This window comes from Nelusetta ayraudi, unplaced genomic scaffold, assembly GCF_046127955.1.
Source record: "Nelusetta ayraudi isolate G7.1 ecotype Tasmania unplaced genomic scaffold, CSIRO-AGI_Nayr_v1 ptg000004l, whole genome shotgun sequence".
Lineage (NCBI taxonomy): Eukaryota > Metazoa > Chordata > Actinopteri > Tetraodontiformes > Monacanthidae > Nelusetta > Nelusetta ayraudi.
Window position 1 is genome coordinate 15,531,222 of NW_027466054.1, and position 25,697 is coordinate 15,556,918.

The window sequence follows — 25,697 nt, forward strand, 5'->3', positions numbered from 1 at the left end:
GACCATTAATGTCCATTTTAACATCACTCGTGTTCACACAGCTCTTACGTCACCATGCACCATGGCATCTTTTTAGTACTTTACAATTTGTTTTTTCTCTTTACAAATATGTAGATAATGTTTTGTGTAAGGATGACCGCAAATAATTTCCAGTCTATTAACAAGAGTCACATTTTATATCCTGAGAATTAAAACAAACAGGTGGAATTGATTGGGTGTGCTGGGATGATACAAGACTTAAAAATTTAAACTTGGCAAAAAGAAAAGCGCACAACAAATATGAGCGGTAAAAATCATGGCAGCCCCTCCCCACATGCTACTGCTTTAAAACCAATGGGTGCTGCAATTTTGGTACTTTTGCTTGCCAGTCTCCACCAAAAAGAAACATTTTTTTTTTCTATTTTATCTTTGTGTCTCAGTATTTCTCACGCTGTCCTCTTCTTATAACTTCTACGATAGGCCTCTGCAGATACATTAGTTTACTATAATGGGTGCAAACATGTCATCCTTCCTGCAGTGACAAGCAATTACAACATCCATCTACTGCCTCTCAGCATCATAAAGTCTATTACGGATCATTCTCAAAAATAAAATATTTCGACGTGTCATAATGGCCAACGGCAAGCCGAATATAAAATAAATTCTCACTGACAGTATTAAACTGTCAAGTCAACCTGAAGGAAAGAGTTCATCCCAGAACTGTTCCCACTAAACTGAATTTGGAATGAAGAGACAGATCAGAATTACAGCCAGCAAGTGGTGTAGCGTTATATTGTGATGAAATTCTACAATAAAGGCTTTGAAGGGAGCGGCGTCGCTGACTCCATTTCTGTCTCAACTGGTGCTTGAAGCCATCTTCAAAGAAAAATAAAAAGGTCATTACAACTTTAAATATAGTAAATATTTTTCATTTTACCTTTCTGATATTTTATCTATTTTACTTCACAATACTCAGGCATGTCCTCAAAAATAAATCCAATTACATCAATATTAATGCATTTCTCGCCCCCCTACCCAAAGATTTTCATCAAGGTGCTGGGTGGGAGGAGTGTTCAAGGTGCACTCATTCGTCAGGAATGGTCTGCAGGGGCGGCCAGGAAAGGTGAGTGAAGCTCGTGCACGTGGTCAGTCTGTCAGTCGCTCACCTTACAGAACCAGTCACAGCTCTAGCGCCACCACTGTGTTTACGTGACACTCATGCTCCCCTCGAATCATTCCGGCGGCTTCAGTCGTTCTCATAAAAAGGAGGGAGGGACGTGAGGTAAGTGAAGAGATTCTTTTTTTTCCCCCTGCAGAAACATTCGGTTGTCTCTCTCCCCCTCGTAACAGAGGAGGAAGGCAAACATTGAAATCCAATTACTTTCACACTTTTCAGTCTAGATGTTCTGCTGTCCTCCTGAGCCCCCGGCCTCTCGGCCTGTGTGTTGCCTTCAGAGTGATGTGTCCTGATGGATGGACTGCAGGCAGCCCAGCAGCTGGAAATAAGGGCTGCCGGGCGAGGCCACCGTCTCAAAGACGGACTGGAAAGCCCTGCGGTCCAGCTCCTCGTCTATCTGGTGTCGGTAGAAATCCATGGCGACCAGACAGAACAGGTTGACGTCCACCACCTCGCTGGAGCCCATGCGGCTGATCACGTGCGGCAGTCTGGTGGAGGGCGGCAGCGTTAAGGAAAAGGATTGCTGCCGTTTGGGGTGTGCACTTACTGTTAGGACATGCAAAGAATTATTTCACATGGTTACCTGAAGGTCACTTCATAATTATTATTTACTATTTTAATTATTATAATTTCTCTGAATAGCAAAGTTAGCCCTCTGTTTGCAGCCTCCACACTTCATTCTAAAAAATATGCTTTGTTGGATCTTCCACAAATTTTAGATTTTAGAGGTACGCCATTTGTGACATTATTAAGGGGCGATTTTCCAGAAGCTTCTTTTGTTTTAGGACACAAAAAAGTGTAGCACACCAAAAAGTAAATGATGAAACTCACTTCTTTAAAAAAGAAAAAAAGAAAAAGAAAAATAACTGCTCAAGGGCCTAGTTTTGCACATCCAAATACATAAAAAAAAAAACAAGCTAGATTCAGGAATCTTGACAGTTGAAGCCTGGGTTAAAACGGGGGGAACTAAAGAGGTCGGGGTGGGGAAAGACATTAGCAGGCATGTCAAGGTGAGGAAACGGGTCAGGATACAGAGCAGAGATCCACTGGGAGGTGGAGGCCGACACGAAGAAACAGGAGAGGCTCCACATGGCCATGGCCACCGGCGTCCTCTGGGTGAAGTTGGACAAGGACAGCAGCACCCAGTCGCGCACCATGGAGGACTGGCCTGTGGCGTGGAGCGTCTGGAACACCTGGGAACACAGGAGCAGGTGGCCGGCTTTAGAACTGGCACCATCAAGTCCCCTCTGAGATACGTCATTGGTCGTGAAGCTTTCAAGACTCCAGAATGAGTCACGGCTTTCTTACTTGGTTGAGATGAAAAAAAGAAAGAAAGAAAGTGTGCTAAAATTTGCATGTCTTTGTATGATTTATACAGTTCTGGCTGGATTTAGCCACGAGAAGAGTGACTGCACTGATTTCCTTGTGCTTCTGGATGGCAACAGAAGCCCTGCTGCTGTTTGTGCTCCAGCTCAGTGTTGCCGTGGCAATTTCTTCTGTCTGATTTCACAACAAAACACACTGGCTTGTACACAGCAACCTTGGAACGACTTTGCTGTGCCCGAGACTTTACCTCATTCAAACTCAAACAAAGAAAACTACCAAGAAGGGCAAGATTAACAGCGCTGCCTCAAAAGTCCTAAATTAAAATGTTAAGATTTCATTTTTCTTTTCTGCCTTGCAAACCAGACACACAAAGGACCAATTCTTATTGTTTGCAGGGGGGATTAACCTGCTGCTCACCTTGTAAACCACAGTGGCCATAAACTGCGGGTACGGCTGCTGATTGGACAGGAACTCTCCAATGACCTTGTTCATGACGTCCTGTGGCGGGAAGAAGTCGTCCAGGAACTGCGGCAGAATTCGGGACACCACCCGAGCCTCGCTGGGTAAACCCTTCCGGATCCTGCAAAGAGGAAACCCCCCCACAAGGGCAGAGGAACAGAAGGTCAAACTTTCTGTTTCCGATGCCGTGCCACTTAAATATTCAACTTATTTGGGGGATTTGCCAGCAACTGAAGGCCATTCTCGTCCGATGAAATGAGTGTTTTTTTTGTGCGTACCTGTCAAAGAGCACAGAGACCCTCTCCATGGCAACAATGATGGACTCACTGTCCGGGGCCTGAGGGTCAGAGTGGGCGGGGCGAACGGCAGGGCTGGCTTTCTCCTTGCCTGAGGAGAAACCGACATGACCCGCCGTGACGCCCACCGCCTCTGCTACTGCAGAGTCAACCTGACCTCTAACCCCTGTCACGTCTGAACCTGACGTAAGCACCGCTGAGAGGGCGACAAGGGGGTGGATGGAGAGTGGGGGGTGGCACCAGTTAAAACCAGCACGGGGGGAGGGGGAGAGGTTAGAGTTTGTGAGCACTGATACCAATATCAACAAGATTCAAATTGAAAAAATCAAAGTGTTGATCAGAAGTTGGAAAAATTAGTTTAAAATCTGTAGTGAATAATACACATTGGTCTTTGAATCGCCGCTGATTAGCATACGTAAGAGTTTCCAGGTTACATTGCAAACTGGATTATCCTGTTTGGACCTCAATATGCTGCCGTTTTGCACGTAAAGGGGGGGGTAAGGTGGTAAAAGTCAGCGCAGTGGGTTACTGTGCGTTTGCCACATTTATTGGGAGTTTTAGACCCCACACAAGCAACCAGGGATGTCCTGGCGGCAAAGTTATTTGCAAAGTCAGCACGTGGGACAACATGCAACAGAGTTGCTAGAGTTAGTAGGGGTTAGAGGTAGGGTAGAACAAAGGCATAGCTACTGTGTACGTGCAGGAAGCAAGCAGTCTGCCGGAGCTTCAAAACAAAGATAAACAGATTACATACAAACAAGTCTATTACTGGTATTAGCTTCAAGGATATGGTTCACAATAAAACTAAGTGGGCGTCCTCTAAGACTTGTTGAGTTTGAGTATGTAAAATAGTGAATATTGCTGGCACTGTTAGTCATAAAACTAGCCTTTAGTTTAGATTAGAACTCCAGTGATCTCGGAGGCAACGCTGATGTTCTTTGGTTCGCCCCAGTTTTCCCCCTCCTTAACTCTCATTGTCAGTTGTGACAGCAGAAAGTAGCTGACTATAATGGCAGAGGTGGGCGGGTCACTTTGCAACTGGGACCCCACTGGATTTTATTGTGTATCATACAGGGAAGGAATGTAACAGAGTGTAAGGGAAAAGTAACATGTCTTCAACACAGCACTGCAACAAACAGCTGCTCTGCAGCTTTAAACACCGTTAAAAAGCAGTTAACCACGGTCACAAAGGATCCGTGCAGGTCAGTTGGTCAAACAGTGGCAGTGCCAGTGTGAGTCAAGTACACTGGGTTTTTGTTGGTACTCCTCTTACCCGTGTACATGCAGGTGAGCATCAGGCCCAGCGCCGCCATGGCCCTGTGCGGTGACGGCATGTTGACTCGGTCCACGCTGAGTTTGACCAGCGCTTCGCCGTCAACGCGGGACAACTGCTCCGACAGCAGGAGGCGCTCAAGCCCACGAAGCACGCAATGGTAGATGATGGAGGGGGTGGAGTCCTCGCTGGCCGACACCATCACGCCACACAGCTAATGGGCGGCAGATAATGACACATTTAATGGAAACGAATGTGCTGCTTAGTGTTATATTCCTTTAATGCCAATTTAACTTGACGGTGGGCCGAGCTGCTGAGGCGATTACCTGTATAATTCCAGCCATGAACTCAGCACCTACATCCAGAGGGTAGTTCTCCATCATGTAAAAGGCCACAGCGCACATCACCAGCACATGCTGCTGATTGTGGAGGTTCACACAGCTGTAAGATACAGGAGAGACAAGCCAGTAAGTCCAACTGCACAGAAAAGCTTCTGGCCGTGAGAAGGTGAAGGGTGCCATCTAGTGGCCAAGTCTGACAGTCAAGAGAGAGAAAAAATGTCCATGTTAAGTACTAATTGGAAAGGTAACTAGGACACTAAAAACATGCTTGATGCAAAACTGATGCACTCTCTCGTACCAACTTATGGATCGAGACAATCTCAACCCTTTCTGTTCTGCAATCAATCACTTTTGTCATTGCCGTCAGTTGAGGATAAACACAGCCAAAATGAGAGGAAGAGGAGGGTAAAGAAAAGTGGGCAGCACTTACTGGGCGATAGCCCTGAGGTTGGACAGGAGGTACTCGGAGACTGTGGGGATGAGCTGTTTGGCCGTGTCGTCCAGAAGGTCGCACTCCAACACATACAAGAGGCCGTGCAGGGCCCCCATGCGGCTGGGCAGGTGGGTGCTGCGAAGGGTTGTCTCCAGCAGGCGGCACACGGGCTCTGCGATGACTTTGTCCTGGGAGCATATTGAGCAAGAGAGCACAAGCGATGGGTGGAAGGAGTTGAACATAAAATTCAACAGGAAATAAACCAGAAACATTTTTTCCCCCCCAAGCACGCACACACACCATGCCCAGTACAGCAGCAGCCTTGCAGATGGCAGGCACCAGGTACTGATTCAGGATCTCGTCTTCTGGTGGGTGGAGCTTCTGCAGCTCCATGAGGGTGGAGAACATCATGTCAAACTGGTTCCTCTCTGTGAACAAGTCCGACACTGCCAGCAGCTGCAGAAGGCGACAACAGAGGACGGTTGAGTGGAGTCAGGGCATGCAGAAAACAGCAGGTGGCGCCACCAGCGTCCTCGTCACAGCTTACCGATCGGACCACTTCACTGATGAGGATGGTCGGGGTCCTCCTGTTGCTCGGGGAGCCTGGGATGAGCCACTGGCTGTAGAGCTCCAGGAGGAACTGCGAGCAGGAGTGGATGTCCACACCGGCACGATGCTTCCTGTTGGGTTGGATTCATCTTTAAGTTACACTGTTTTTTTTTAGATCAAGACAGCGTATTAATCAACTAAGACCAACCTTGAGTTGATGGGAGACAAAGGTGGTGAGGTCGGAGCGGGAGCGTCCCCTTCATCCTCCTCATCCTCGCCCCATTCCTCCTCCCTCAGTGGAGTAATGTTGTTACCTAGCCACACAGAGTGGATGGACACCTGGGAAAATCAAAGTACAAGATGACGTTAACACTTGGAAAAGGTTTTTATTCCTCCCTCTTCAATGGTGCAGCTCCCACCTGTCCCAGTTTGTAGTCCATGTTGCCCAGCTCCCTCTCGGTGTTGATCTGAAGCAGCAGCTTCTCGTGGCTGATTAATGTGCCTGCTGAAACAAAAAACTATTGTGAATACAAAGAAGCCAACTGCAGTAGCCGCAGATAAAGAAAGACCCTCTAAATGATGGTACCAGCCGACGCAGCAGACAGCGAGGGCACGGGGTCCCAGGCATGGTACGGGTGATGCGTGTGGACGTTATCTCTCTTCGACACCAGAGCCTGAATCTCTCTCTCCACTTCTCCTCTGATGACTGCGAGCTTCCTTCCAAACCTGAGTGCAATCAAAGCAAGAACAGTCAAGTTGTCAGCTCTGTTGATGGATTACTTCAGGGCCATTTAGAAAAAGAAAAAAAATTAAAAACCAACTGAAAAAACAAACCGTGTTTCCAGGGCTTTCAGGCTTTTGTTGCGGGGCTGCTGTTCCAGACAGCTGACTGCAGGGTTGCCAGCAGTGGGCAGGGTCATTGCACTCAGCACCAGGCTGGTTATGGCCTGCACTGCCAGCACATTCAACTGAGTCCGCTCCAAGTCCTCCTGGAGACAAAAGCAGAAACAAAACACTGAGACTGGCAGCAAGAAAGTAGCAGAAATATATCCAACCTATGGGTTGTTTTTTTTTTCTTGCAATTAAAAATATGAAGTGGCACATGTGTTTTTACGGATACCTCCTGCTGCGTTTCCTCCTCCTGGTCCAGAGCGATTGGTTGGGTGACCAGCACCCCCAGCAAGGTGGCCCAGGTCTCTTCAAACTGAGTCCTGCTGCTCCAGCCTGGATACACGTCGATTAGGATTAACCAGAGAAATTGCACTCACACACACTTTTCACTATGCCTACGGAGTACACGTGTATGCACACTTGCATTATTGTATCGCGCTTGCATAGTATAATTTGTAATTTATAAAGAACTGAACCTTTGTACCTTTTGTAATTTGTAATTTTCAAGATTTTTCTCTTTTATATAGTTGTTATAGTTGTATTACTGTCCTGTATCTTGTCGAGTTGCTGTAAATGCAAATTTCTCTTGGAGATTAATAAAGTATTCATCCATCTATCTATGCATGTGTGTGTTTGCACACCAAGTGTGTTGATGCGGTACAGGAACTCTCTGAAGACGTCCTTCTCCTGCAGGAAGTCGACAGGGATCTCGGGCAACGTGGTGCCGTACTCTCCTCCCGGCTGAGGGGACCAGCCCAGTTTCCAAACCTGTAGAAGAACACAGAGATATTTTAATGGACCGTATATGGTATAAATAGCAACTTAACACTTAATATTAGTTATCCACTGACCAGCGGAGGTACTCGGGTGTAACTGTTGACCAGCGGCAGGCGGGACAGACTGATGACGATGTTGCGCAGCGTTGGTGTGAGGAACGCAGGGAATACCGTGTTCCTGCGGTGTCCCAGGGCAAGGACGCTCTGCAGGCCTTCCACCAACTCAGCCATGATCTCACAGGCTTTCCACTCAAACATGTCTGTAACACACACACAGAGGGATTTTGGGGATAATGTATTTGAACAAAATGTCAAAACGGCAGAAATGCTCAACGTTAAACTACTACAAGTCCCATTTAATCTCACGGTTAGCATGCGGCGAGTCTACTTCATCTCCTTCGGACTGTGCCTTCGACTTCTTTTCTGGATGCAGAAGGTGGTCACCGGGACTCACGGCAACTGGGAGGGCAAACATTTTGGGAGACGTCAAACTTTATTGAACAAGCCGTCATTGTACTTGGCTTTATTGTGCACAAACTTGTCCTGGGGCACCTCCTGACCTGCAACAATTATTAAGTGCAGGCAGTAAATGAGGGAGCAGGTGTGCGTGTTGTACTCGGGGGTGGAGAGTTTGTTCCAGATGCAGGGCTGCTGCAGGGCCAGACACAAACAGGACAGAGCCCACTGAAGGTCCACGCTCAGGGGCAGGTGGTCCTGCAGGAGATGACACACCACCACCTGGGCAGAGAAAACATTTTCCACGTTTTGAATAATTCAGCAAATGGGACAACGTATAGAAATATTTAGCATTTCTAATCCATCTCCTTTCAGAAGCTAGGCCATCCAGATGTTGTGATGAATTTAATATGACCGTTTACCTCGGTTGCGGTGCAGGTGAAAGCAGTGATGAGATGTTCCTTATCAGAGGGGATGTGCAGGGAAGAGGGCAGTTTGCTGATGTTGAGCAGGTACTGGGACAGAGCTCTGCAGAGCGACAGGACCCTGGAGTAGAAACCTGCCTTACCTGGAGAAAAATTAAACAACAACAAAAAAAAAAAAATCCAATAGCCATCACAGGAAGCAGCACAGAGGAAAGAGAACTCCTGCAGGTTATTACTTGGATTGAAATATAAAATCTAGGCTTCGCTTGCTTAACACATACAAAGTAAACGTAAATCTTTTAGGAAAGTCATAGTTTATTTCATACTCAATGCTTACAAAAGATGTAGAGTCAACATAATGTGAGTAGGTAGGATATACAGTAACACAACGTTTCTCTAAGCACTCACCAAACACCTCAGCCACCTGGTCTGAGTACGGCTGGGATGTCGGCAGGAAGGAGCGGTGCGGGACAGGAAGTGATCCAGTCACCAGAGCCATTTGCTCCAGGGTCACCTGCAAGGCCGTCTCCATCAACAGCGAGCCCTGCCCCCGCACCAACCGCTGCACTCCCATGCTCAGGCAAGGACACAGCAGCCTGAGGTTAAATTCCTGCAGGATTTTTAAAAAATGGCAAATGAAGATGTGATATGTTGAAGTCTGATTCACTGTTTGCTAAGGACGGCTGATATTTGGGTGCTGGGCACAGTGTTACCTTGCAACTCATGACGTTAAGCAGGTCAGCGGGAGGTAGTTTGGTGAGGAGTTCTGTTGTCTCCAACAGGGAGGTATCTCCAGGAAGACTACACTGAGACTTCACCAGGGCCACGTACCACTCCTGTCAACACAGATGAATCTTAGTTAGAAGAAGACCAACAAAAAATTAGATAAACGCCCAAAATTTACCAGCCCCTCACCTTATCCGGAATAACTTGCTCAGGAGCAGGTGGTGGCTCCCCATCCAAGGGGTGTGATGTCACAGGAGGGGAGGGGCTACTTGAGTCAGCAACAGTTGCTCTGAACCTGTCCAGCAGGGAGTAGAACCTCTGATGCCTGCAATGAACAAAGTGTATATTAGATTAATAGCCATGAAATAAAACAACCAAATGCAAAGTGGCTGAAATTAGATGATTACCTAAATTGAAAAGTGTGCTTATTAATTTTTAAGAGTAAGTGTTACCTCTGAGCCAAGCCACTCGACTGGAGGTATTCCTGGATTCTGTCCAGTTCCTCCAAAGGCAGCTGAGCTACACTGTTCTGAAATAAGAACAAACAGAATAGACTATGACCAAACTGCAGACTGGGGCGATTATAAACATGTCCTAAGGACAAAAACAATGTATAATGGGCATCTGCTTCTCATTAGTATGATACTCAAATAAAATCTTGCTTTGATCTTGACGAGCCAACGCCCGTTTACAAGTAAAATGCCAACTCTTTCATCAAGTGCACCTGTTTTGTCTCAGCCAGGAGCATCTCCACCCTGCGACATGCCAGCGTGTCCACCATGCGAGCCAGAACCCTGAAGGGTGTGCTGAGTAGCTTGTCCACGTAGAGCATCAGCAGGGAGCCAGACTGACTCAGGTGGATGCCTTCCAAACACTGCAGGGTCTTCTTTAGCATCGTCGGCTGAAAGCAGGAGAGCATTGCATTGGTAATGAGAACAGTAAAAAGCAGAGGGGCAAGAAGTGAGGGGGAAAAACAGACAGCAGTGAAAGGAATTATTACAGTCTGAAGACAAACTTAAAAAAAAAGAAAAAAATGGATTCAAGTAGAAAAACTGGGAAATTAAGAATCAACATGCCGACTGATTTTGCTGAGGGGCCGGAGGAGTGCGGACTTACAGTGTTGAGGTTATCGCAACGCGACTGGATGGCTTGGATGAAAAGGCCACTGGCAGCCGAGTTGCGGTGCACTGCACTGATGAAATCCTGCACCGGAGGCTCGTGGGAGAGACTGATGAGATCCTGCACGTGGTTGACAATCAACCAGGTGAGGTGCTCCGAGTCGTGCAGGTTCTGACACTACAGAGAGACATTTAAAAAATTGTAAGATACAATTTGGTACATTCCAAACGGTTTACATATGTGTTTCAAGGCTCTCACCACATAGTCGCAGAAGAGGATGAGGGCGCCCCGGCGTACAATCTCTTTGTTGGCCACGGATACTCGAGTCTCAGGTTTGTTCTCTTCTCCTTCCCCGGAGGAATGAGGACTGAGCAGCTTCGTGCATGAGAGGCTCTGCCGCCTGACAGAAGAATGAAGATGCAATTAGTTCATTTCAGTTTTGACAAGGTTCAAACAAGAATTAATTAATTTTAATTCAATTAAAGTCAAATGGTCTCTTAACCTTGGAGTCTGGTGCACCTCAGCCCACCAGGAGTAGTTGGTGTAGTTGATGATGAGGAGGACCTGACACCAAAGCAGCACCAGGGAAGGGTGTGTGGTGATCAGGCACTGCACCATGCTGTTGAGCCGCTCCAGGGGGTAAAACAAGTCAGCCTCTGTTCCCACCTGGCCAACTCCCCCTTCACCCTTCAGAAGGCGGCTGGCAGCCACAGTGATCCTCCGGAACATCCCTGCAAAGGTGAGAAGAGACAAGAGTAACACAAGTGGTGTGGTGCTACGTGGCGTTTAGTCGACGAAGAATACAAGTTCATTTCCATGCTCACCGCTTTTAAAGACGTGTATGAGACACATCAGCAGGGTTCCCAGCTGCTGGCAGTAGAAGGTGTGCTGCTGCTCTGTGATGTCCACTTTGACCCGTCTGGAGGAAATGTCATCCAGCAACACACCGACCAGCTGCAGCAGGAACCTGGGGTGACGGGACACAGGTGAGCTGAGAAAGTGGGAGCGCCCACAGAGGCGATCTGGACCAGCTAACAGTTGAACCAACCCACCGGGCAAAGGTTTCCTCAGGCAGAGCTTTCTGCGCCTCGCCGTTCAGTTCCTGGCTGCAGACTGCGTCGAAAGCAGGCGGGTCACCCGAGACGGGGCTGTGCTGGTGAAGGCGCCGCACCATGTGGCAGGAGAGGAGATGTGGGGAGAGGGAGAGCTCGTGGACCCGGGACAGGACAATGTCCTCGGTGGACTGGGAGATGAGCACTCTGAGCACCGCCAGAATCCCAGAGACCCACAGCTGCACCGTGGCCACCGACACCTGGAGGGGAAGAGGAGGAGGAGGAGGAACATTTCACAACTCGAACAACAAAAAAAACTGCTGCCGAGGTTTTAAAACAGTCAGTGCAAGGGAAGATCTCTCACCATGGTGACAGGGATGGTGAACATGCTCTTCAGCAGCATGTCTACGGGTCTGAGAGAGGAGGGGGCTACAGTCTCAAACAGAGTGTTCAACACTCCCAAAGCCTCTGGAGAGTCCAGGTGCATCTGGAAAGACAAAACATGACAAATATGTTTGTATTAGGGAAGCAAATTATCGATTAATTCAGTAATCGTTAGTTGATTGACCTTATCAATCGACTACCGATTAATTGATAAACGGCAATTTTTCCTGAGAACCTAAATTTCACAATAAATAATGTATAAGGACACATTATTTAACCCTTAAATAATGTTTAGGGTCCACTGTGACACTCAACATGATTTCTACATTAGAGAACAGTAAAAACACCTAAACATTTAAGGTCTGACTTTAAGTTGACTTCTAACGGGTCATATTTCAACGTTTTGTTTTTTTGTTGTTTTTTTTTTTAAAAGTTGTTTAAAAGTAACTTGTTCTAGGTATATTATGACCATCACAGTATCTACAGGTAAATTGCTCTTTCCTGCCACTACACTGTTATGATATGAACTACCCGTGTTAAAAAAAACGTTCAGTTAATTTCGACTAATTTAATTTAATCGATTAAATTCTTAATTGACAATCGATTAATTGTTAACATCCCTGGTTTGTATATATTGTCCAAACGCTATTGGTCTAGTTCTTTTTATGCAACAGCATGAGGCTGAATCTCTGAGCAGACCTGAGCGACTACACCTGCATTCTTCGCGCTACCTGTTGCTTAGCAATCATGGGAAGTATGACGTCCGCGATCTGTCTGGACAGCCTCTTCCACTTGTCTTCGTTCTCTTTGTGACACTGCTGGAGCACGAGGATGAACATCTCCAGCACCTGCAGCGCCAGGGAAAAGCATACATCAGATGTAGACAGTTATGAAACAAGACCGCACAACATCATCCACTTAATCCAGGGAAAACTGTACCTGATGGTATTGCACAAGTCTCAGCAGCATGGAGACCACCACCTCTTTCTGCGTATCCAGCTCTTTGCCTGCATCCGCTTTATTTGAGCCCCTCAGCACAAACAGATCGTGAACTATTGGCTGCAGGGCCGGGATGGCTGTCAAGAAACAAATGCAGAAATTATTTCAACACAACATCCATGTGTTTATTGCTGCATTGCAAGAAATGTCTGCTTTCAAGCTTAGGAGTGGAAAATGCATCATGGTCTGGCAGTTACAATGAAGATGAGCTTTTGTGAGGAGGACTGGTGTTGAACATCAATACTTTCAAAACAAATGTACAGTTATGCCAGTCGTACCATGTGTGACAGCCTTCCTGCCGCTCGCCATGATGCCGTCACACAGCTGGATGATCTTGGGAATGCCGATTATCTGCTTGGAGTGGTATCGCTCATACGACAGCAGCACCAAGAAGAAAAAGATGTTGGGAATGATGGCCTCGGAATCCCTGCAAAAGTACCATATAAAAAAAAAAAAGGGATCAGGAATGGCATCTTCACCCTTGTCAAATACTCAGGTCAAATTTAACACCAACAGTATGTGAGGGTTAAAGCAATAATACCTGAACTGTCCCACTTCAATGTACTCAAACTGCTTCAGGACAAAGCCAATAAAGACCTGAAATGGAAAACATCATCCTGGGTGAGTGGATTTCCACAATTCAAACAAATTGATTAAAGCAGATTGCTGTTATTTTTGTTCTAACCTGATCTGAGTCTAGCAGGCAGTAGTTGACTCTAAGCTGCACAAGCTGGGCGAGCAGGTCGAGCACTTGTCTCTGCAGGGCCACAGAGGTGCTGGTGGTGTACTGCTTCAGCGCTTTGATGACCAGGGGTTCAAACAGACGGATGTGGTTGTGGATGGCATTCTAGAAAAAAGGAGTCATAAAATAACCCCCCAAAAAAACCTGCAATGACGACAGTTTACTTGGAAATCATAAAAGCAGCAGACAAAAACTTACTTTGTCTCCTCGGTGGCGCGTTGCATTGGCAATGTTTGACCTCAGCTGGTAAGAAGCCTTCTGCATTACGTCAAACCATCTTGGAGCACACAATAACGTCACATCGTGTTATGGGTCTATTAAAGTGAGGCAAACCAGATCGAGTGATCTTGCACAAGGTCAGTGTTGTGCCAGAACTCACCCAGACGTGTCGTGCTCCTGGTCGGCCTGCACCATGTTGCGGAGGCTCGCATCGGCGAGCGCCTGCGTGAAGTGAGTGTACGGCGCCATGAAGCAGTAGTGGTAAAGGCCTGGACGCAGGCTGGACGAGCCCAGACGGAGGGCCTTGCCCTGGGAACGGCTGGGTCCACTCAGCATACCCTCGTACTGGGATGCGAGGTTGGTGCCGAACAGGGTCTTCAACAGCTGCAAAGGCGAGTTTGTGTTACTGTCTCAACGGACAGTCAAGATGACAACAGAACTGTGTGCATGTAAACATGTATGGAGCCATCGCACAGGAAACCCAATACCTATACAGGCCCTGTCGGCAGGAACCAGCCTCACTCTGCGTGGAGTCACAGCAGTTGCAGCACACTGCTCAGTGCTGGAACCAAAACGACCGCCACGCACACTGCCCCACCAGGAGACAGAAGACGTTGGTTGAAAATGTTACTGACCTGCTGCACACAAACTGTGGCCATGGTTGGTTCTCTGGAGAAGCAGGACTTCAAGTAGCCCAGTATCTCCTCCACACACTGAAAGGGAGCACATTTCGTGGCCTCATAAAATGCCATGTAAAAAGTTCACAAATCAAAAGAAAATCATCAAAACAGGTTGACTGCAGAAACTTCATCGATACCTTGTTGATGTCATTTAGTGTTGCCAACTCCAAAAGCTGAGACAGAACGTCCAGAGTGGCTCGAAGGAAACTACCAAACTTCTCCTGGCTGCTGTGGAGGTCCAGCGTCACCTGAGAGAGACACGCACACAATTAGTGACCACGTCACTGGATGAGCACAGTTTCAAGTGTAGAAGGAGCGAAAGGCAGGGTGAGCTCTTACCTTGTAGTTGGCATGTGTAGCTTTGAGGACGTCATAGAGCTTCAGGTAGGGTGGCAGATGGTAGAAGTTGCCGAGTGTGGTGGATTTGCTGATAGCTGCCGACCCTGTGCTGTCTGCTGGCCTGCCTGCTCACCAGACGCACAACATTAGCATGGCTTGGTATTATAACAGACTGCATAAAATAAATATCCCACTCTTTCTGTGTGTACCTGTGTTGACTTCACTGGCTTTCTTTGGGCTCAAAGGAGCAGCACTAGGCTCAGCTGCATCCTTCTCTTTGCCCTTCCTCCGAATGGGACTCAGGGAAGGGGCATTGCTCAGGGATGGAAGTGTGGCCTGGAAGTCCAGAGACGGCGCACACAAAGATTCAGCACCACTTACTGGACACGTTAAAATTTCACCGGGAGGAAAAAAAAAGACCAAAACATCACCTTTGCTGCCGGTCCTGGCAACGTATCATCCAACACATGAGCGCAGATGTTAAGGAGCTTCAGCAGGTGAGAGAAGAGCTGTTCCACCATGGCCACAAGGGTGCGCTCTGACAGGGCTGCCCACGGTTCCTCCAACTTATTGGAGCCTCCGCTAGTGTTTGTGTTGCCGCCGCCACCGTCTTCCTCCCCAGTCCAGGGATTCCGCATGCATTTAGGGGCAATGGCTGGGGGGACAATCAAGACCCTCAGTAATATATAGGGACGTTTTCTTCAGCTTACATTAGCCTAGATTTTGCTCAAGTGGTTAATGAATATCACCAACCAGAAAGCAGATTGCCGGAGAGAATGAGTGCATCCTGATGTGCAGAGAGATCCAGTGGAAACCAGGCAGAGGAGAGCAAGGAGAGGATCATGTTGGCCATTCCAACAATCAGAGTCCTCCGCTCAGCTTCTGGGGCGGCTGCAGAGCTGGAGGCTGGAGTGCTGCTTGGCTGCGACACACTACAAAAGCAAAAGGACGACAAGAGCAAGGTGAATTGGGAGTGAATAGATATAATGTACCTTCATAGAAAATCCAACAGTGTGATTTTCGCCGTGAAACTGTGTGGCAATTAAATATATATCAATGGGAAAGTCACAAATACGTCTGTGCAAACCTCAACGTTCTGCCTCTGCTGCGGTTGAGACTGGAGCGGGATGAGAAGTTGCTGTTGGCGCTGACGTAGCCACAGTGCCAGCCTGTGCTCCAAGTGCAAACTGGGAAATTTAAAGCCAGGAGGCACAACGCTTCACAGCAGCCAAACTGGGGAAAAGATGCAGGAAAAAACAAACTTCACATGTGCAATATGATGAAAACAAAAAGCAAAACAGATACTTTTCACACGGATGGTGGAAATATAGGCAAGTCTGAGGGCTCACCGTCACAGCTCTGGAGGTAGAGGACGTCAAAGCACGAGACACTGCAGTGATGACTCTGGACAAGTTGTTCTCCAACGTGACGTCGGCCACAGTGTTTGACAAGTTGAAGCCTCTGTACGTTCTACGGAATGGAAAAGAAGCGGAAATAAATGGCACGGCGTGACAACTTTCCTGATGGTCAGTTCTGATGCCACGGATGCCACATTTCAGACACGTCCAATAACAAGCACCTTGTAATCGTGCTGACGGTTAGCTGGGAAGGCGGCTGCGTCTCGTGCATCAGAAGCTGCAGGTACACAGAGCTCTGGTCCCGGGCAATGGCTACAACTGGGTCCGCCTGACCCTGGTCACAGTCGTAGAACAGCCTGGAAACCAGTCTGGGAAATGGTTGACAGGCATGAGTGCAGTTGGGCAACAGTATCCACTTAGTAAGAGACACCTGGAGAAACACAAGACGACGAGTACCTGCTGACAGCAGAGGCCGCCACGTGTCGAACTCTGGGGTCATCGTCACCCAGCAGGTGGACGACCACGTTGTTCAAGACTCTCTCCTGCAGCCGCAGTCTCTAGATGAGGGATTGTTGACACATTAGGGCTTGAGCAAGAGTTCAAATCCCACATTGAGCTACTGCCCTACATAAACAGCAAAACAATGGTAAAAACACAACAAGACAACATACCCCAGTGTAGTGATGATCCCCTTTGTGCAAATTCTCTGTTTTCCTCTCCAGGAAATTCATTAACCTACAGGGAGGATAAAATGCCCATCGTTACTTGGTTATCAATATAACAGAGAACGTGTGAGTCAAGTTATTTTTTGCTAGTGTGACCTAATAAACAGTGTTACCAATCAGAAACAAACAAATGAATATTTCTAGACAAAATGAGTCAATATTACATTCATTCTAACTTTAGTCTTATCAGCTTTTAATATTTGTTTGCATCTGTGTTGATTGTTGTTTTCTGCGAAATACAGTTTGCACACCCATCTTCTACTATTGCCTGAGAAAGGTAACCGCCAGTAAACTAATCCAGCCTCAGTTGTTCAAGAGATTCACAAAACATACCAATAGAAGAAGAAAAAAAGAAAAACAACCCTACCGGAAATCCATCTCAGCCAGGGTCTCCAAGAGCTCTGTGCGTACGAGCCAATAGGACGAGTCCCTCAGAGCAAACAGGTCTATGACCAACTGAAGGCCCAGTTCGCTCAGCGAGCTACTGGACAAAGTCATGATGCAGTGCTGATATAAAGACAGTAGAAAGTCAGATTAGTCACAAACAAATATATGCCAAAGATAAACAACTCTTGTGTTTCCATCTTACCCTCACTGCAGAACAAGCCATCTTACAAGTGACGGAAGATTCATCTTTTAAAGTCTTTTGCAGCAAAGGCACCAAGTCCTCCAGGGACAGAGGGTTGCCTGCAGGGCAACGGCACAGGTCAGTTGGTCAGAGGGAAACACTCGCACATGTACAAAGTTCTCCTGCCACAAACGGACCTGTTGCACTCTGCACACTGGCCAGCCAGGGGTGAACGCTGTAGCGCGTTTTGGTGAGTGCTGCCTGTATGATGGCTCCACACAGGATGGCTGTGGCTCCTCTGATTTGAGGATCTCCATGTTCGATGAGGCCGAGAATGTCGCTGATGTACTGTTGCTCTGCAAGAGACGCAGTGCCAGGAGGAGTGTGAGACAGTGCTGGAGACCGAGGTACCAGTCGCTCCTGGGTGGTGAATCGGTCCTGGCATTGGTGTGCAACTGGCACATGTGCTCCTAATCCAACTGCACAGGTGCCTTTACTCACTGTCTAATTAGTCTCTGTCAGGTCTCCTCCCCTGATCTATAATTGGTTTGTTGGTTTCCCAAGTTTCCTGATATCCACTACCACCGTATCTTAACCCGAGCACATTTACATGCATTATGATATGATGATTTATACGTATAATATGCAAGGCAGAAAAGAAAAGGCGGTGTGAAAACCCTCTACAAGACAAGCAACTCTGTCTAGAACTAATAATCAACTTTGACTCAGAACAGAGTCAATTTATTATTTCATCGGTGGCTTTGAGTCTTTACCTTCTACAGGAACGCCATCCAGCGGCTCCAAGTAGAGGGAGTTGAAAAAGGCTTCAGGAAGCAGCGCCGCTGCTGCTCCCACACAGCTGACAGCCAGAGCTTTCACACTCACTCGCACTTCTTTGTCAGGGATCAGACCTAAAGTGGAGCGGGGGTCAGGTTAGCATCTCATACAACTCTTACATTAAGTTATAGAAATGATGATGGAGCCATTGTCAGGACAGCTTCGAGAGCCTCCAAGCGCAGGAGCATACCCAAGCACAACCTACTTCTGCAAAATGACATTAACACATAAAAACCTGTTGCTGACCAGAGTGACGTGTTTGCGAGCGCTCTGCTAACACTCACCATTCTTTTTTCCCGTCAGCAGGAAGGATGCAGCCAGAAGCCTTACGCAGTGCACCAGAGGCTCCGCCCCCTGGTCTGTATAATGTCCAATAGCACCTTTAATCCGTGACGGCTGAGAAACAGGGTAATAAAGTCAGATATAAATACAGGAAACATTTCCCTCCCCTCATGTTTAATGGCTGCGCCACATCTCTACCTTGTTGTCAGGCTCAGGTTCAGCAGGTTCCTCTTTGGGGACAAATCGGTCCATGCTGCTGTCAGAGCCCTGCCGGTTGTGACCTCGGTTCTCAAAGAGATGAGGCTTGCTCAGAGCTGCACATGAAGACATAAAACTGGATTGAAGTGCATCTTGTTCCTCAACACAAAAGTTGCCCCCGTTCACATTTGAGACTCACCGAGCACAGGCTGCAGGAACGGTTCCGAGGGTTCTTCCTGAGAGGTCGGTGCTGCACCTTCGTCCTCCTCATCCTGTAGTGTTCCTATCTGCATGCCGGAGTACTGGCTCTCGCTACCGTCCAGCACCTTGTGCAGACAGAGAGAGTAAACTGTTAAACACAGGACGGCAGTGTCTCTGCAGTGGCATTGGATGGAAGGAAAACTGAAGACAACGGCATGCAAACTCTGCCCAGATCGGGGCTTGTAACTGAGTTTGATTTGCTGATGTGACGACACGGACACAGCGTAGAATGCAACTGAAAATCACAAGCAAACCAAACTAAATTTCTTTTAAAGTCTGATACTAAATGCTTTACAACAATTTACAGCAAATCAACTTGATATGGGAGAAAAGAGCTTGCGAAACAAGCTTCTGAAATTTGCCACAACAAACGAAGGAACACAACTGTTTGTTTTTTTTTTGGTCCTCATAGAATGCATTAAGTATTTAATCCCCAAAAAAAATAAGAGATTAAAATTCCAAGAGGTTTGACCATTGCTGGAACAACAGCCAAGCACTCTGTGTGTGAGGTTCGGGGAAACAAATATTAAGGAGCAAGAACACTTTCAGCTGTCAGCAAGCGATACGGAACCACATTTCAACAACAAGCTCTAGTGGAGGTCTTATTGAGGAAGGAATTAAGGCAAACAAGGAGAAGAGGGGGGGGGAATCTGGGATACTGAACAAGGTTGGGAGAAGAAGGTTGAGCGGAGCAGGGTAGTGCAAAAGAGAACGGCTGAGGGCCATTTCCAGACAAGCAATCCCTCTCCCCTCTTTGCACACAGCGTCCAGTTGGCTGACCTTGTCGCTAGTGCTAGAGGAGGAGGTGGCATAGAAGGAGGAGGAGGAGGAGGAGGAGAAAGAGAGAGAAGATGACGAGGAGGAAGCGGTGATGTCGCTGTCTGTGGCATCGGGACCCTCAGTGGGGGTCGGCGAGGGTCGGTGCAGCTCTATCACCTGCGGCAACGGAGTGCACGACTGCGACGGAGTGAGAAGAAGGACGGAGGACAAGGGGTGCGAGACCGTAGAGGGAGAAGCATTAGAGTGAAACTCCAATAAGGCCACAGAGGGGAGCAGGACACACATGAACTGTCTCGCAACCAGCCTGAGGTGTGTGTGTGTGTGTGTGTTGATGCATTTAATTGGGTCACTGAATGGTAAATGTGCATTCAACTGCTTACTGCGAAGGTGCCGTTTCACTTTGACCCCAAGCCCCCACAAGCAGCACTGACCAGTTCAGCCACGTCCGACGGGGTGACCGCCGAGTCGGGACCCTCTGTGGTGGTCTGGGAGGAGTCGCTGGGCGGGAGCGAGCGGTCGTTGGTGGCCAGTAGGGTCCCACCGTCCCCCAGCGGCCCCCCCTCTGGCGTAGCGTTCTCAGGGGTGGTGTAGTCGGCCGTCTCGGGCGTCACGTTGGCCCCGCCGCTGGAGCTCCGGCTCAGCATGTCCTCCTCGTTGTCGTTGGGCGACTCGGGGGTGTCCGAAGCTGAGGCCCCGCCTCCGGCGCCCCCATCCTGCTCGGAGGAGGCGCTGAGGTCCACGGAGTCGCCGGGCTGCAGGGTGTGCTGCGAGGAGCGCGGCTGCTCCGTGATGATGTCCACCTGGGCGGCGGTGGAGCCGTCTGCACCCGCCACCGAGGCTGGGGAGGTGGTTTTTATCAGCGTCAGACTGCGGCACTCATGAATTGTTTAATCTGGCCTCAAGGAGGATGATCTCACCTGCGAAAGACCCCGTTGTGACTTCTGCTCTTTCCGCGTCGTCCTCCAACCCGTCCTCCTCGCCCGAGAGAATTTTACCTGCAAACGACGGCTTTGATGTTAATAGAAGGCTTGACTCAAATCTTGCTAAAATGCTCGGTTACTTTATATTCAAGCACTTAATAAACATCGGTTTACAGGTGACACCGTATTACAGAGCCGAGCTGTGAGAGAGTTAAGGTGAGGCAGAGGAGAGAAGCAATCGAGTCACCTCTTTGTTTTCTGAGAACGAGTGGGCTGCAGGAAGACCCTCCCCCAGCTGCGAGTGGCAGGAAACAGAAGCAGAAACGGGAGGGGGAAAAAAAAGAAAGAAATAGCAGCAAAACGCAGAGTAGTGATTAATTGAAAAAAAAGAATCATTTGTAGCAAAACAGAGAAAGCAAGCAAAGAAAAGAGACTGCAAGAATAGTTTTTGTTGAGAGCAATAAATCATTCAGTGGGGTTAGACGGGTTCAAAGCACCCTGAGGCACACACTGGCACAGACCAACAAAATAAAAAAAAATAAGGCGTGACTGATGTTTACCAATGAGCTCCAGGATGCTACCGGAACGCGCGCGGCTCTCGGCGTCCTGTCGGAACACGGTGGCGTTCTGGATGCTGCCGGCCGTGATGAGCATGTGCAGGAGCTCCGGCGGGGGGGTCCTGAAGATCTGCTGCAAGAGCTCCAGCGCCGCTGTGACCACGTTATGATCCCAATGCTGCGTGTAGTGTAGGGTCAGCTCGTACACCTTGCCAGACACACAAGACATCAGTTATTTCTTGATTTAACTTGAGCTCGTTCGGGGACACGAAAAGATGCCATAAGATTGTTTTTCTTCCCCAAGATTTACCTGGAGCAACTGCTCGGGGGTCGGCTGGATGTCAGCCTCCTTCTTCATGACGCCGAAGCTTCCTTTGAGGCTGATGGTGTTGACTTGCTGCTGCAGCAGAGGCATCAGGTAGCGCAGAGTTAACAGCACGCCGAGGATCAGGTGGCTGGGCCGCTCCTCGTCGACTGGAACGAGTAAACCTGGGGAAAAAAAGGAAACTTGGTGAAGGAAGTGTTGGCAGATTCCCCAGCACTGCAGATTAAAAATAAGACTCAAAAGGGAGAATTAAAATGTCACCGGGAATAGAAATGAGTGTTTCTGCAGGAGGCGGCCTCGTACCGAGCAGCACATTGAGGAGCCACGTGTAGAAGTAGCTGGCGCGTCTGGAGTGCTGGCACACGCAGACGACCGAGCTGGCTGCTGTCCGTCTGATCGTCGGGGAGCTGGATTTGAGGTTGGCCACGAACGATTTTAGCAACACCTGGGGTCAAAAACATATGTGGCATGGCATGAGTTGAAATGGGCTACGTGCGATATCACAACTAAATGTCGGGAAATTTGCACCCTGCGTGTACAAAAGCCAGAAATGAACCTCGGCTCATCTTTGTCTTAGTACTGTCCCTCTGACGTCCTCCTTCCTGATCCTGTCCATCCCGCTCACTCCCACAGAGGGGCTCAACATTTGAATGTGTGATCTAATCTGCAGCTCTGCTTCCTCTCTCTACACTGCTGCTGCTGCTTTCACCACCTTCTCCTTTCTCTCTTGCCGATGCTCTTATCACACACAGCACTTGACACTTGAACTTTAAACCACTGTCTGTCAGACTCTGCTTATACGATTATAACGATTACAAACAAAAAAGTTGTACGCTTTCCCACTTTCTGAGATTACCTTGATTTCGCCATCGTTGGCAAAGTGTCCCAAAGCAACCATAATTTTGGGCATTGCAGCAGCCAGGGTCTCTTGGACCGTCTCCTCCTGCCGCTTGGTGATCCGGGTGAGGCATGGCAGCAGGTTCACCAAGTACGGTCTGAACCACGGATGACAAGATAGCCATCACAAAGTTACCAATGAGTTTCAGCACAATTTTGCTCAATCAATACAAAACAATTCAAAAGCAGTAAGTCACTTATTTAGCCATTTATTTTCATACCTGCATTTCTGTGGTCTGATAAGGTGAGAAAGCTCAGCGAACCGCCATAACGCTGCCCTCAGACTCCGAGAGGCACCGTTCTGCAAAGACACAACAGCATTTTTAAACTTTGCTCTAAATATCTAAAATATTCACTTAAAAGTGAACATGCCATGAAACACAATAAAACTCAGTGAAATGTTTTTGTAAGGCCAAAAAGACTTGTTACCTTTTTAATTTCTTTGTACAGCTCAAGCTGCAGCCGAGGCAGGTTGGAATCCATCAGCGCCTGAGAATTAATTGAAAGGTTGTCATGTGTAGCTGGAAGATTAATAGAAATTGCATTAATATTTTAAACCATCTTCATTTTTTCACTCTACGAGGTAATATACTTACCCTCCCACCAATGGAAAGAAAAAATAGTATTAGAATAAACACTGGATTCAACTCACTTTAACGATCTTATTTAGGCACTCATCGGCCACCATGCGGACATCTGATTCGCTGTCGTCGCTGCACAGCAGGAACATTTCCATGGCGATGCCGAGCAGCTTCTGAAACTCTGGGGACGTTCTGCTCGTCCAAATTATGAGCAAAGAAAAGGTCATTTCAGTCTTACATGTTCAAGTGTCGACTGTACATGTGATTATAAGAGATAAACTCTGTAACCGTGGGCATTTCCCCAACTTTGATTCAAAGACCCACCTCAGAGACTGAGCTACGATGTTTTCACATATCGTCAGGCAGTGGGTCACCCTGTCCTTCTTCGTGGTCGCTTGCTCTTTTTTTCTGTAAAAGGGACAAGAACACAAAGTCCAACTCTTAGCAGCGGCTCTATGCTATGTAAACCTGTATGTCTCTCCATCGCTTAGCATCGTATTAGTGCAAATCATACTGGTAGCTAAGTAATAAAGCAGAAATAAACACTCGGTATGCAGAAGGTCACTACGGCACAAGAGAGGTGATCGCCACTCATGTCGATACAACTCAAGGCAAAAACTCAATTATCTCAACCTCTGCAAAGGAGGGAGAATTAGCACCAGCTCACTGAGAGAGACACTGGAGAACACTATTAGACCGGCGGTGGGGGATGTCGATAACACTTGGTCCTTTAAGCTGAGTTATATCATTAGAAGGAGGGAGGAGACGGACGTGCGCTGATGAAGGTTTTGGTGCGGTGGGCTGCTGCGCTAACGCCTCTCGATGGTATGTTCACTATTCTGTGCAACTGACAGAGCATCGCAAAGACGAGACTCCTATGCTGCTCTCTCGGTCGAGGCTGTTCCTCTGACATCATCGTGTGCTCGGCCCGTTACGTTGAATTTTAACCCTGCAGCAGGTGCGTGGGCATCTATCAGAGGGCGCCTCCTACGTCGGTCTGACCCTTAAAACCTTTCACACTGACTCCCCATACAACGACAGTGCTATGAACCTCGCTGCGCGTTATCAGAATATCAAATCACATGCGGGAAAGATTGGAGGAACGAGGGAAACTGATCGCTGATTATTCTGATACCACAGATGTCACCGCAAACAGTTTTAAGCTATTTATCATCAATGATTGGTTCCCTTCAGAGGCACTGGTGTTAGCTTAGCGAACACGGCTACACGGGAAGCCAGTCGGCTGTTTGCTGGCTGCGGGGCTGACCGTGACCGAGGGATAAAACACACTTACTGCCTCTGGACAAGTTCCTCGGCGGTCGGCGTCCCCTGTTGCTGCTGGAACGACTTCAGGGACTCAAAGGCCTTCATCAGTTTCTCCATGGTGGCCATTTTAAGCAATTACCAGAAGGCGAGCTAGCGTCGCTAGCTACTATTTACCGTGTAAGCTAATGAGCTAGCCAGCACGGCCGTGCTGAGAGAGCGAGCGAGCGGTGCGTAGTGCGACGAGCGTGCTATACACCGCCCGCGACGACCACCGCCGACTCTCCCGTCCTCCTTCCTGGGAGTCTGGCGCCTATTTCCCCAAGGTTTTAGTTGTAAAGCAGCAAAATGCAGCTTGATAATTTGCCATTTTTTTTATGTAGCGGTGCAACGCTCCCTGCAAAAATCGAACCAGGAAGTGGACCGAGCGAGAAGCTGACAGTTGGAGCTTGGGGTGCGAAGCCAGGGGCCAATCAGACTGCGACATTATGTTGAGTGATGCGAGAAAGAGCAAATGAGAGGCTTCGCCTCTTCTTTTGTTGTTATTGTCGGTGTCACGGGATCGCTCAGACCCAGATGGTAAAAATATTTATGGAGTACCGAGGGCGTCGCTGTGATGTACTCTTGGGTTAAATCTGTATCCAAAGGGCAGCATACAACACGTTCAGTCCTTAAGGGAAGGAGAGAAACAAAACACCATGTGCTCAAATTTAGCAGGGGCTGGATTAATAAATCATCCAAACTTTAGAAGACGGGAACCTCCTAGTGACATCATCTATTGGATGCACTGAGACTGTTAAACCTCCTTTGTTTGTTTTATTAATGTTCAAAGAGGTTATCGTGTATTCCTTTAAATTCGAGCAATAATTAATCAACGAAACTCATGTGAATCTACAGTAGGGAAACCACAGGATGACTTTTATTAAATATGAAAGTCATCAATCCCATTCCCAGTTAAAATGTCAAATTAACATGAAGAAAACTGCTCATAGGTTTGTTTGTTTTTTAAAAAAAAACATTTTTTAAAAAGTAGTAGTACTCCAAAGGCTTTAGCACCTGTGCTTCTGTTACTTTGTTAAACAGTTTTTTCATTTGGACTTTTCTCAACACCCTTTTTCCAAGGAGACAATGAAAAACACAAAGGAGTCAAAACAAGTTTTTTTTTTTTTTTTTTTTTTTATACAAATGGCAGTGTATTATTTCATAATTACAAATGTCAGATATGGTACAACAACCAGTGATACAACTTGTACAAGAATTAACAATGACTGCAGTGGTTGAACAACATGACTGTACAGATACAAAAAAAGAGGATAAATCAAGAAAAAGTCCCAGGCCCTGTTTGAATACCAATAATGCATTTGTTGTGTTTCTTCTCTTCCAGGAAGAAACCACTTAGGTTATCTCCCGTATCAGCACAGAGGAGCGTCTGTTCCACAAAGTCTCACATTAACACGGTGGTTTTCCCAAAACTCAAGTGACTTCGAGGAACCCAAGGGTGTTT

General features: G+C 47.7%; 2 protein-coding genes and 1 non-coding gene across 13 annotated transcripts in view; 1 reads left to right on the forward strand and 2 right to left on the reverse strand.

The window, feature by feature from the left end:
* Nucleotides 1–24,628, reverse strand: htt (huntingtin). 11 transcript variants are annotated; one of them, XM_076037343.1, is made up of 68 exons: nucleotides 24,225–24,628; nucleotides 23,255–23,338; nucleotides 23,002–23,122; nucleotides 22,779–22,838; nucleotides 22,571–22,650; nucleotides 22,309–22,447; nucleotides 21,756–21,897; nucleotides 21,438–21,616; nucleotides 21,131–21,335; nucleotides 20,818–20,865; nucleotides 20,568–20,645; nucleotides 20,082–20,488; nucleotides 19,651–19,827; nucleotides 18,809–18,935; nucleotides 18,610–18,725; nucleotides 18,414–18,525; nucleotides 18,066–18,203; nucleotides 17,490–17,648; nucleotides 17,314–17,411; nucleotides 17,092–17,231; nucleotides 16,671–16,734; nucleotides 16,456–16,556; nucleotides 16,221–16,367; nucleotides 15,991–16,111; nucleotides 15,729–15,874; nucleotides 15,395–15,573; nucleotides 15,073–15,296; nucleotides 14,851–14,977; nucleotides 14,642–14,766; nucleotides 14,440–14,550; nucleotides 14,258–14,335; nucleotides 13,783–14,006; nucleotides 13,602–13,680; nucleotides 13,347–13,508; nucleotides 13,203–13,258; nucleotides 12,940–13,088; nucleotides 12,602–12,738; nucleotides 12,394–12,510; nucleotides 11,643–11,765; nucleotides 11,279–11,538; nucleotides 11,051–11,193; nucleotides 10,729–10,957; nucleotides 10,485–10,626; nucleotides 10,224–10,403; nucleotides 9,832–10,008; nucleotides 9,560–9,636; nucleotides 9,297–9,432; nucleotides 9,095–9,217; nucleotides 8,790–8,991; nucleotides 8,379–8,524; nucleotides 8,061–8,238; nucleotides 7,867–7,959; nucleotides 7,576–7,760; nucleotides 7,366–7,492; nucleotides 6,954–7,057; nucleotides 6,668–6,822; nucleotides 6,420–6,559; nucleotides 6,253–6,335; nucleotides 6,042–6,172; nucleotides 5,832–5,964; nucleotides 5,585–5,740; nucleotides 5,282–5,472; nucleotides 4,837–4,951; nucleotides 4,511–4,724; nucleotides 3,220–3,328; nucleotides 2,900–3,062; nucleotides 2,189–2,349; nucleotides 1–1,644 (listed from the first exon to the last, which is right to left on the reverse strand). In XM_076037343.1, the coding sequence occupies exons 1-68, from the start codon at nucleotides 24,320–24,322 to the stop codon at nucleotides 1,431–1,433; spliced, it is 9,645 nt and encodes a 3,214-aa protein (XP_075893458.1). In that variant the 5' UTR covers nucleotides 24,323–24,628; the 3' UTR covers nucleotides 1–1,430. The 11 variants fall into 11 exon arrangements, with proteins under 11 accessions (XP_075893458.1, XP_075893436.1, XP_075893451.1 ...); XM_076037321.1 differs by having other exon boundaries at nucleotides 3,220–3,433; XM_076037336.1 differs by having other exon boundaries at nucleotides 6,253–6,338.
* The window catches only part of lrpap1 (low density lipoprotein receptor-related protein associated protein 1), a 139,365-nt gene that overhangs the window by 79,561 nt on the left and 34,107 nt on the right, over nucleotides 1–25,697 (forward strand). The gene's annotated exons all lie outside the window — the stretch shown is intronic.
* Nucleotides 14,077–14,206, reverse strand: LOC142901043 (small Cajal body-specific RNA 14). Its single transcript, XR_012928965.1, has one exon.